The sequence below is a fragment of the Thunnus albacares genome, chromosome 16 (assembly GCF_914725855.1).
Source record: "Thunnus albacares chromosome 16, fThuAlb1.1, whole genome shotgun sequence".
In the NCBI taxonomy this organism is placed as follows: Eukaryota; Metazoa; Chordata; class Actinopteri; order Scombriformes; family Scombridae; genus Thunnus; species Thunnus albacares.
The window spans coordinates 1,736,480-1,748,557 of record NC_058121.1 but is presented as its reverse complement, the minus strand read 5'-3'; the positions used below and the strand labels follow the sequence as shown (position 1 = coordinate 1,748,557).

The 12,078-nt window shown below is 40.3% G+C and overlaps 1 protein-coding gene across 1 annotated transcript; it reads right to left on the bottom strand.

The window, feature by feature from the left end:
- Positions 1 to 3,596: 3,596 nt before the first annotated feature.
- Positions 3,597 to 9,934, bottom strand: pcare2 (photoreceptor cilium actin regulator 2). Its single transcript, XM_044376234.1, has 2 exons — positions 6,946 to 9,934; positions 3,597 to 4,279 (listed from the first exon to the last, which is right to left on the bottom strand). Exons 1-2 carry the CDS (start codon positions 9,615 to 9,617, stop codon positions 4,210 to 4,212), a joined length of 2,742 nt encoding a protein of 913 aa, XP_044232169.1. The 5' UTR covers positions 9,618 to 9,934; the 3' UTR covers positions 3,597 to 4,209.
- Positions 9,935 to 12,078: the final 2,144 nt, after the last annotated feature.

The window sequence follows — 12,078 nt, the reverse complement described above, 5'->3', positions numbered from 1 at the left end:
GTCACCTAAACAGCATTTCTCTTCTTGTTTTGGGGCTGACTAGTAGGATTTCAGTTTTGTCCTTGTTGCAGTTAATATCCTAATAAGTGCTAATTATGTCAAATAAACTGTAAATTGTTTAAAACAGTAAAGAGGACAAGATGAAAAAGGAAAACTGTCGACTACCCCTCCGATGGGGGTTGCGAATTCCCTGTAGAACTCTTAAAAGGCTTAGGCTTTTTATTATGAAAAATACTTTGAACTTTGGATGTCAGATATAATGTCACATCAGGTAATATATGACAAACAGCTTAGGACAGTCAAGGCTCAGAAAGCACAAACAAACAAAAAGATCATTAAAAATAGAAAGAAAAACAGGTAAAAGTAAATAAAAAGTTTATACATAATAAGGATACTTCAGGAATATTAAGATCATTGGCCAATATTTTCTATAAAGGTTGGATACCAAACTTTTACAAATGACATTGGCCTTTCGTTTAAATAATATCTCAACTCTTCCAAGTGTAATGCATTGCTCAGTTCTCTAAGCCACATTTCAAAGGTGGGCACAGACTCCGCTTTCCACTTCTGAAGTATAACCTTTTTTGCTAATACCATACATAGTTTGGCATTCTTCAATGTGGCACCCAGAATGCTTATCAATGGATCTAGCTTAATCTTGGCAACATAAGCCTCTAATAAGAATTCAAATATATTCTTCCAAAATGGCTGGATTTTTGGGCATGACCATAGAGAGTGGAACAAAGTGCCCTCATATGTGTTATATTTATTACAGGCAGGAGATACCTCAGGGTTTATCTTGATTTTGTATAATGAAGTGTATGAATGACCTTGAATTGGATTAATATATGTTTAACATTTATAGAGCATTTATTAATATTGCCAATACACCCACCAAGACTTCCTCTGTTATTTCATCAGAGAACTCCCTTTCTAGTTCCTCTCTGATCTTGTTTGTGCTTATATTGTCTGTCTTTGCCACTGTAGTATAATAAAAGGAGATTGCACAATTCATTGGGTTGTGTTGGTTGATACTTGCAATGGTTGAGTCAATACTGATCTTTTCAAAATCATGGAGGAATTTCCTAGTGAAATCCCTGATTTGTAGATACCTGAAGTAGTCCGGGGAAGGTAGGTCATACTTCTGTTTAATTTGAGTAAATGACCATGAAGAAATGTGTGTTTATTATATCCTGGGCTGTTCAAGTAGGTATTGGGAAACTTAAGGTATGATTTGATCTGCTTCCATATTTTAAGTGTGGTGAAAATGACAATATTTCCATTGTATAAAGTTGTGTATATTTTGTGTATATTTCTTATTTTTTTCTTATTTCTTCTTATTTCTATTTACTTTACTTTGTTCTGTGTTTTTACTGTGTGTGTGTGTGTGTGTGTGTGTGTGTGTAAATAGATAATAATAATATAGAAATATTTTAAATTTGGCCTCTATTGATTTCCTGGACTCAAGACAACCCAGATAATCTTTGCTTTTTAACACCTATCAAACCTGCAAAAATCAATGCTTACTTCAGAACGAGCAATATTTTCAGTTCAAAAATCTATATATTATATACATTTGATCCTAGAGGGGAACCATGTCACATGACTACAGTACTTGAGCAAGCCCCCAGTACATGTATACCACTGAAACTCATGTGTATCTTCTTGGAAGTGCAGGAAATTCAACACTAGATGGCAGCTTTGCTGCACAAAGATCTCCAATATTTAACTCAATTCAAGCAATTCAGTCTGGATCTTTTGCTAAAACAGATGTTTGAATGATTGAACACCACACTGATTCTGTATTCAGATGGACCCATATAGAAATTTGCCCCCTTTCTAAACTGTGACGTGATTGGATTATAAGATGTGAAGTCAACATGATACATGGTCACTGGAGGTACCTGTGTTAGAAACTGATTTAGGTTAATATATGGAAAAAACATGTGTTCTAGTGTAAGGGTTTTTATTTAAATCTGCGCTCCACTGATTTTACACATGAAGTCACAGTTAAGGTTAAGGTTAAGGTTAAGGTTAAGTCAGGGTTTGGAGGCTACAAATTCAACAGAAAGCTTGTTAAATCAGGGGCCGTATTCACAAACATTCCTAGAATACTCTCAGAGAGCTCCTGACTCATCCTAATTTCTAGCAAGGAGTCCTAGCTTAGAAGTGATTTAAGAAAATTCTTTTAGCAACTCTGAGCAAGGCAGGGACATAAACTTTTACCTACTTTTAGTGAAGAGGTGTGGTTGGCGTTATGTGGAGGCTGAGCAGGTGCAGGGTTGGTGTGGGTGGGGAGGGTCTGGCTCTGAGGGGTGTCTGTGGGTAGAGAGCATTGTGTATTCAGTCTCTCCTGTAGAATGAGCAGAGTTCTGTCCTTCTCCAGCAGTTCCTCTCTCAGTGCTGCTACCTTAGCCTTACAGCTGTCTCTGTCACTTCTCAACTGCTTCTCCTCCTTACTGAGATAATCCAGCTGTCTGCTCTGACTGGCTCTGTCCTGCTGAAACTCCCTCAGCCGAGTGTTGAGGATGTCCTCTTATTCTCTCCTGGTCAGGACTTTCTGGAAGTGAGGGTTAGTCTGCTGTTGGTCCAGCTGGTCCCTGAGCTGTACCAGCTCTACCTTCCTCTGGGAGAAATGTTCCTTCATGAAGTTCAGGGCCTCTGAGTGCTCAGTCTTGCGCCTGGCTCTCTGCCAGGTGCAAGACAAGAGGTGGAGGTTTTGCTTCCCTGAGTTGGTGGGGTATTTGTTGACCCTTCTTCTCCTTTTGAGCACTTAGTGTCATGGCAGGGAAGTCACCCTCAAACTTTGCCAGGTATTCTTGAACCATGTCAGTGCCATTTTTAAACAGGTTGACTGTCATGGTGTTGGGACATTTTCCTCCAATACACTTATCTTCCATCCATTGCAGATACCTGCTGTCTTTAAGAGTAGTGAGAGCTGATGACATTTAGCCAGACATGGGGTTCTGTGGAAGATTAAATTACATGCCCTCCCATCTTTATACTGGTTGAGGAAGAGTGTCTGTGGTCTGTCATGGAGAACTTGTTTGGGGGGATATTCTATTCTCAGAACAGGTAGACAACATGATACAGTAGTTGGCACCCTGAGGTCTGTGAGCTGTGATTCATAACAGTAAAGTTCTGCTGCTACTGCTGCCACTGATGCCATCGCAAGGCAACAGCTCAACTTTTGTTTAGCTAGTGTAAGCTAGTTAGCTGCTAACATTAGCTTTTTTTGTAATTCCAAGTGTTAGAAGTGTTATCAGTGTCCAGTGTCCAGTAGTTCTCAGTTAGTCTACTTGTTTGAGGATGTTTATTTAGTTGAGTCCTCCTCTATCTTCTTATTCTTTTCTTTTCTTCTAGTTGTTGTGGCTGTTTAGGTTAGCAACGTTGTATCCAACTAGCTAAATGTCTTGATCTTTGTCTCCAGGGTCCTATTCTAGCTGTTTTTTCTCTTTCTCTCCTCTGGCTGGTTGTGTTAATTCCTGTATTCAAGTTTTTTTTTTTTTTTTTTTAGGCATGACTTCTCAGTTAGAACTCTCTGACCATTTCTATAAGCATTTTGAAGGAACCACATGAGACTGGCTTTGGGCAGATTTTTCTCTTTTATTGGGACACAGTCGAGGTAGAAAACATGGTTTACACCGATAGGAAGCTAGTACAAACTGTCCAAACACAAAATAGAATACATACAAAAACACTTCAGTAAATCTGATAATAATACAAGTTAAAGACATTCTTTTTGATGTTGGTATAGCGTCCCCAAATCCCAAGTTTTTCTCACACTTCTGTGTTTAAGAAGATCAACAGTGAGTGGAGAGGAAATATGGGGATTTGGGAGTACCAATATGGTGCTATAAAAATCTGCACATGTATCTTTAAATTCAAACAAATTCAAGGTAGATTATAGATTCAACATTCAGTATAGATTAAGTATGCCTTTCTAAACAAAGAAAAATACAGACAAATCCTGACAGTGTTTTCAGAAATTGGTTAGAGACAGATGTTCTTATATCCCATAAATGTCCATTAACACCTTGAATTAATATTATAAATGTATCTAAAGACCTCTCTTGGAACAAACCTCTTTTATAAGGAAAGGAAAGAAAAGAGAAAGGGGCTTAACCTCAGATAATCCACAATCCCTTTCTCTGCATGCTTCCCACCTAGTATCTCACTTTAGAAACCCTGACCAATCACAGCTGGGCTCTAGGCTGTCATCGCAGTGGCACTTGGATCCAACTGGGTGTTGTCTTCTGTCATCAGAGGGCTGACTGGCCTATAGGAGAGTAGGAAAGAATATATTTTAGCACATGAGTGGATTAAATGGCGTAGCAGGAACAGCAGGGTGGAGAGTGGGGTAGGAGGGCTAATCCAATCTGGATTAGACCAGATGGCTTCTCTAGAGGCAGGAGGTGAGCTGGTAACATACAACTGGGCTCTGACTGGGCTCTGACTGAAGGTTTGAATTAGAGTTTAACAGTTTGAAAAAAGCCTTTACTGAAGGTGTCAAAACAGTTTGTGATAAAATAGCAACCAAATCCTCACTGTTAATCTCCACAGAAGTAAAGCTCCACAGGGATTAAAATGCTTGATTTTTAAAGGGTCTTTTAAGAAAAGATATAAGAAAAAAAGGCTAAAATAAAACAGACTCCTGAGCAATCTCCTCTACCCATGGCCAGCTTAACCTTGGAGGCCCCAAGGGCTAAAAATTGCTGTTCGGCCTTGATGAACCCACTTACACTTCTTGGCCTCTGTGCACTGTGTATGAACCCTGTTCATCCAAGTTCCCATAAAGAACAGAGTACACAGCAGACTATACATGAAAGCTTCATTATAATCCCTGACTCCAAGAGACCAATTTGTCTTCCTGTGCTAGAATAATCATACCTGGCCACAGGTTTTCTGGTAATCAGTTAGTTTGATTTAATTTGAGTAAACACAACTTCATTAAGAGAGTGAATAACATTAAAATGTTAATGGTCTTAAAACTAAATTTCTACACAGGGTCCCCCTACAAGACAGGGCCACAACATTTAAGGGACACCTCGCGACTGGAGGGAGCTTTCTAAAGTCTGTCAAAGTTAGGGTTACCCCAGGGTTGGTTTAGGATTTTTGTTTAACAGAAAACCTGTTTTACAAACCAAGGGTGTGGAGTTTGAAAGATGTGGATGGTCTAATGTAAAATGTTATATAGTTGAATTATGGGATGTGTAGGATCCAGTGTTTTTTAGAGCTTGATACAAACTAGGGGCTAAAAGTTAGGATATTTAGCTGTCTGTTGCTTTGATTTTGACTATCCTTTTGAAATATATCACTTGCAAGTTCCCCAACTTTATGAGACACCAAATCACTAGAATTTGCTCTTAAGTTATAATGCCTTAGTAACTGTATCTTAGTGTTGCAAATTCTTCAAAATGCTGGCAATTAATCACACGTGCAGCTGACTGACACACAGTGCCATCATGAAATGCTTCCATAATGCCCACTCTCTGCAGCCAGATGTTTCTGTTAGTGTGCTGCTGGCCAGCAGTTTATGGAAATTCATTTGATCCATTACCCAGCAGCCAACCTTACCTCATCTTCCACCTTAACTTATTTACTTACAGTACTGATGTAGTAGTCTTTGTTCTTTTTCCCCTCACACTTACTTTTTTTCTGTCCTCACGCCCTATGTTCTGTATCACCCATACTTTCATATACATACAGTATAAGGATATATATACATATATGTACTTGGACATATATCCTTCTCAAAAATATATAAAAACATACTCAGTAGTTCTTTGTTAATAATTACTTTTTACTTACTTAATGTATATTACTACTGTAATGATCTTGTCTGTGTCTGTTTTTTTGGTTGGTGTTTGTGTGGATGTCTGTTACGAATATGTAGAATGTCTCTACCTACAATACCAACCCTACTCTATTCCCCTATCAACTGTAGAGTATATACTTTGTCTCATCTCAATAAAGTTTTTTTTCTTCTTTTAAGGCAGCTTGAAAAAGACTACACGTTGGAATTTGACAGTGCAATTCTGTCTTTTGTTCTCATTGTTTTTTTCACATGTTGTTGAACAGATCCAGTGCGTCCATTTTGTCTTTAGGAGATGCTGAATACTTTCACTTTCAGAGAAGAATGTTAGTGCCCAGACTGCTGGTGTTATAATGTTATATCAAAGGCCTTTTAAGCCCTTAAAATTCTTCTACCTTACATGTTGATCACATTATTTATATGATAATATGATTGAACTGTTTCAGTGACACAATGCCTTGTTTGACAGATCAAATTAGATTACACTGTAGGTTATCTCAAAACTTGAGCGCTACTTTACAAAGAAAATAGGGCATCTGAAGATCTGTTTTGTTGATCATATTATTTATATGATAATATGATTGAACTGTGTCAGTGACACATTGTCTTGTTTGACAAATCAAATCAGATTACACTGTAGGTTATCTCAAAACGTCAGCGCTATCGTACAAAGAAAATAGGACATCTGAAGATCTGTTTTGTGCCTGATGGGATCACAGATGGTCTGACATGCTGATGTCATTCACTTAAACAGTGAGACAGGCAGGTGCCAAAAGCCATCTGTGTGGATTCAAAGTAAAGAACCACCAAAGGTCAAATAAACCTGATTTGATAGCTTTAATTCCACTAATGATAAACCAATAACAAGAATCTAAACATTATTTTGTTCCCATTTGAAAATATTTCTAGATTAACAAAGTTTTAGGCACATGGTAGTTTATGGAATAATGGTGTTTTAGAAAAATACAAAAAATTAATGTGTGTCAGATTTTTCATTATTGTATATAATACCTGTCTCAACACTAACAGCCAAATATGACTATTACTGATACAAACTCAAACTTACTGTACCCAAAAGTAAACTTGAGTGATACATTTTACATGGCACAAAACTATATAATATTACTTACCTTTGCTTTGTTTCACCAAATTCACCCTGTTTGGCTTGTGTGGAGGTGGAATTGCCATCTTTGGAAAACTCTAGATGGGAAGTCACACTAGGCCTCTGTTCTGATTGAGTGCGACGTGTAGTGTTGTCTATCCCTCTTGTGGTTAGCCTGCCTCGGGAGGCCTCTCCACATGGCCTGGGAAGCACTGAACTTCCAGAGGTCTCTTTTTGACAGAAGACTGAACGGGCATCATGGAAGGACACAGACGGAATAATCTCTTCAGTGTTGTTCTCTGTGGCACGTGTCACTGTCCTGGGAGAACTTGGTCGAGATGAGGGCCTAGAGTTAGACTGAGATCTGAAAACAGGAGGGCTTGGAAATCTGTGGCGTACAGAGGGACAAGATGGCGGTAGGCGGACCCTTGAGACAGGCGGTGCTGTTACAGGCAGGCTCTGCTCACCCTCATAAAGTTCACTGCTTTCAAATCTCTGACCCATTCTGGCTTGAATGGATGAAGGCCCTCTACTGCTTTGCTCTGCAATATTTCTCTTGTCAGAAGATTCTGCTGCATTGCGCAGGTGAATGATCTTGCGTGCCTGCTGGTAGAGACAATTAGCCTTCTCCATTTCTGGATCCAGATCAGTTTCTGGTTGCTGCTCTGCATCCTGCGCCCCCATAACAGCATCCTGTCTAACAGGACGGGAAGAGGCGATACTGATCGTTCTGGGCCTCATGCTTACTCGGTTAGGCAGCACTTCTACATTCTGCACTGATGCCCTCAGGCGCTGGGAGACTCCTGTCTTTTGGTTTATCATTGGGAGACTCTGAGCTGATTCTTCCTGCGACCCTTCTTCATTTTCTGGCATACCCTCAGTACTCTGGAAGGAATTGTCCATCAACACCTCTGGGGGTGGAGGTGGTAGGTTGTCTACATCCAGGTCATCCCTGCCGTCAGGCCAGCTGTTGTTGTTGTTGTTGCCATTAATGACTAAACCCCCCTCATTACTATTTCCTATGTCAGATAGGGGAAGGAGCCCACTTTTCCTGGGCCTCCTGATATGAGGTGGTATATTAGCAAGGGTCTGGCCTGGTCTACCATCCACCCCTTGACTAAAGGAGTTTATCAGCCTTCTGACAGACTGGCGCTTTGGTGGTTGGGGAGCTAACATTGGTAAGAAACTGGGCGATTTACTTGTCTTGAAGGGGCCTTTTTGTGCACTTGCTGAACCACTTAATGAATGCCGTCTCAGTCCAGCTCTATACAGATTATAATGAGGCCCTGCTAACTCTTTGTTTCCTCGGATTTCATACATCTTTTTCATTCGCCGATCCAAGTCCCTCTGGCTCTTTTGTAACTCCATCACTATGTTTACAGATTTGGTGGAGGGTTCAGGTTTGGTTGCAGTGACAGCAGTCAGGGGTCGTTTGAGTGTAGGTTGCAGATCCTGCATGTATTTTGCACGCATGTAGAGAAGAGGTCGACTGGGATCTGGTGGGGAAGAGTTTGACCTCTTTCTCCCATGCCCATCCTCTTCATCATCTTCATACTCTTCATCGTCATCATCGTCATCCTCCTCGTCCTCCTCATCATCTTCATTATGGCCTACCAGGTTGGGTGAATTATCAAGAGCACCACGAATGTTGACTCCAGACCCACAGCTTCCAGATCCAGCGCTCCCACGGTGGCGGCGGTGCCTCTCAGAGCCCGCCAGACTCTCATTCTCTCCACCGATACCGCTGTCCTCACTGTGTAGTGCAGAATCTTCTGGGTTAGACTTCCTCATGGCAGCCCCCTCTACCCGTGCCAGCACTTGAGACAACCTCTGTTCCACTGCCTGCTTGGCCTGCAGCTTCACAACCAGTAGTTTAGAGAGGGAAGAAAAATACTCTGCTGCTTCCTCAAGCGTAGTGTCACCCAGTGCCTGTGCCGAGCCCCCCACAAGCTTCATTTTCTCTGTTGAATGCTGGAGCAGTTGCTGTAACAGATCTGGAGGTGGATCAAGGGGGTTGGTTGTGTCAGTGCTAGGTTTAGCGGGCATAACAGCTGGGCCCAACATTCCAGAAGGCAAGGCCATGTAGTCCCCATGTTCCTTCAACATCAGCTCCCCCTCTTCAGCCATCTCCTCTAGAGCCTGGTTGATCTCCTCAAAGCGCAACACCAAAGCAGACATCATGGGCTGGAGGGACAACTGTGTCTGGGCGGCCTGGTCCAGCAGGCCCAATAGGGTCTCATATTTGGCGATATTTGGGTTTAGGAAAGCATAGGCTGCCTGGTGAGCTCTCACCATGTGTGGGGGGAAGTCCACCTTTGTCTGGATAATGGAAGACTTCCTCTGCTTTTGTGTAGACCTTCTCTTGTCTTTATTCTTCTTTCTTTTCTCTGTCTTTTTAACCTTATCTGTTTGTACGACCTCTTTGACTATTTCTTGTGGGATCACATTCTCTTCCATTTCTTTAATGTCCTCTGCACTTTGGGCAGCCTTTGTATCCGAGGCCACCTGAGACCATGTAGTCTCTCTTGTACTGTGGTCTTCAGTGGGTGATGGAAGTTCATTTTCTTTATCGTCATTTTTGTCCTCTTCTACAGGTCTAGAATCAACGCTGTCCTGTGATGCTTCAGCCAACAGAGCCTTTTGAGGTACAGGGCCTTCTGGCTTTGAAAATAACTTTCCTTTGGATGGAGAGCAGCCCATTGTTGCATTCAAAAGTGATTCAAGAAAAACTTTAAAATTCTCTTTCTATGAAGAAAAATGAGTCAGGAGAAAAAGTGAAAGCCAAAGTGTAAATCCATAGATAAGGATCTCTCTAGTCGGTTAGACGAGGTCTTCTAAAATCTTCCAACAAAGGCTCTCCGTTGGCAGTCCAGTCTCCACATGCTAGTTGTCATTTATTTCTTTGGACATTTTATGCTTTCTTCTCAGAATGAAATGGTCAAACAGTGCAGGGAAAATACACCTGCAACCTGCCGAGTGATCTGACTAACTACCAGAGCTTGCATTGGTGAGGAGCTGAGAGGATAAGACGGATTCTCTCTCTCTCCTTCAGCATGCACAGATGGTCATGTTAAGTGCATCAACACACACAAAGGCTCACACACACACACACACACACAAGCATTTACATGTAAGACTTTAAGCTCATCAGGTTAATCAGAGCCGAGTTTGTCAGGTGGTGTTTTTAGCCTCATCCACTGTGCTGTTGGCAGAAGTTTACATGCAACTGTTGGGGTCGCTTGAGAGATAAATAACAAATAAAAAATAACGATTTTTTAAAGACTCTTATAAGTTGGACAGAAATGCCAAGCTTTATATGCTGTAGATGATATACTTGATATTACCTGTAAGTAAAAAATAAAGTACTATTTTCATTGCATATGACCGACTTAAAAATGTTGTCATACTTCATATTTCCTGCCTCTCCCCACCCACATCTGCATGCACACACACACACATGCACACACCCTCTCCTTACCCACATCTGCACACACACACACACGCACATAGTCTTTCCTGTAAATGCTGCTGGAATAAAGGAACCAGAACCAGAACCGAAAAAGATAAGAGCTTTAGTAAGATAGTGATTTCTTGTCTGTCCAGTCCTCAGTGTAAATTCCCATAACACTGAACACTTATCGGGTTTCACCGACATACCTTCATGTTATAGTTGACAATTGTCGGGAATTCTCTTGGGCTAAATATAACTGCTGGCTGTGATTCAGTTAGAAATACCCATTGAAAACTTTCTTCTTTTGTGAGTAAGGTGTGACTACATAACTAACTCCAACTTCGTCAACAACAAAAACATTTGTCTCTCTTGGCATTTGTCCAGCTGTCAGATAAATTGCTATGCTACTGTACAGTTACTACAGCAATTACAGTTACTAATCCTAGTATTGACTCTTTTGCTGTTTAACAGTACTTTGATGAATATCAGTTTGATCTCAGTGGATAGACTGGTTCAGTATGTGCTAGCTTTGTGTGGTGTGGGGACACGTTAGCTGCCACCAAAAAGGGAGAAATGTGACTCCAGGTAACTCCAAAGTTGTCTTATTATTTACATGTTGTATCTTGTTAGCTTGTTGATGTTGGTCAATAAATGCTACCTCTGAACTGTGGGCTGCCTGCTTGTTAAACCTGCTTGTTAATGAGTTATATGTAATGTGTAAGTGATTAGATTTTTTAAGTACCTTACCCAACACTGGCCTTTGTAAAGTGTTTATAAATCATAATTAAGGGCTTATTTATTATATTTGTTATAGATCAGTTATAGGCATTATCAGAAAAAGAACCTTTGGTATGCCAGGTTGTGAAAATTTTCTCTGGCTGCTGAGTCATGAGGCTTCAAAAGTAAGTAAGTAAGCCAACTGTTCAGTTCCTGATGAACTTAAGAGCTAAAAGATAAAGCAAATATGATGCTGAAGGAAGATAAACACCAGGGATTTTCCACAACCTGGCTGCACAAAGGTTGCTCTTATTAAGGGCAAATAACTGATCTATAAGGGATCAATAAATTATTTACCGACCATTAAACAAGTAATTAGTTACAACTTATAAACCCTTGATCAAGCTGTATGTTAGGGTGTATAGCACCTGCTGAGATTTGCCATCTCTGCCCACCTCTCCATGAGCCTCTCGAAAATCTTTGTGGCCTGGTAAGTTAAAAGTGCTACATTGCCCTTAAGCAAGAGATTGAATTTCTAAACAACTGCTGAAAATGCCATCATTACAGAGGCAAAGCAGGACTAAAGACAGCTCTGTTTTTTTGAGATGGAACAGGTACTATAAGTGACAGGTGCAAACAATTCCAATAACAACAACAGATACCAGGTACCTATATGCAGTACAGTAAGGCCTTACACCCTTCTGAAGCTAATTGTGTCAGGGAGTTTTTAGCCGGCTCTAATTAAGACTTTCTATATATACAAAACAGCAATTGGATCTCTGTACTTTTAGAAACTATGACATGATCTAAAGTAATGGCACAAAGTGTGTAAAAATGTATATGTTACTATGTGTGTTAGTTTGATATCCCATTTGTATTTTGCATGCATTTACTATGTATTGTACATATACCCCACACCCCATGAATTCTATATTTTTATTTTATTTTATATATTTTATTTTTATTTTTAAATCATTAATTTAATTAAAAAAA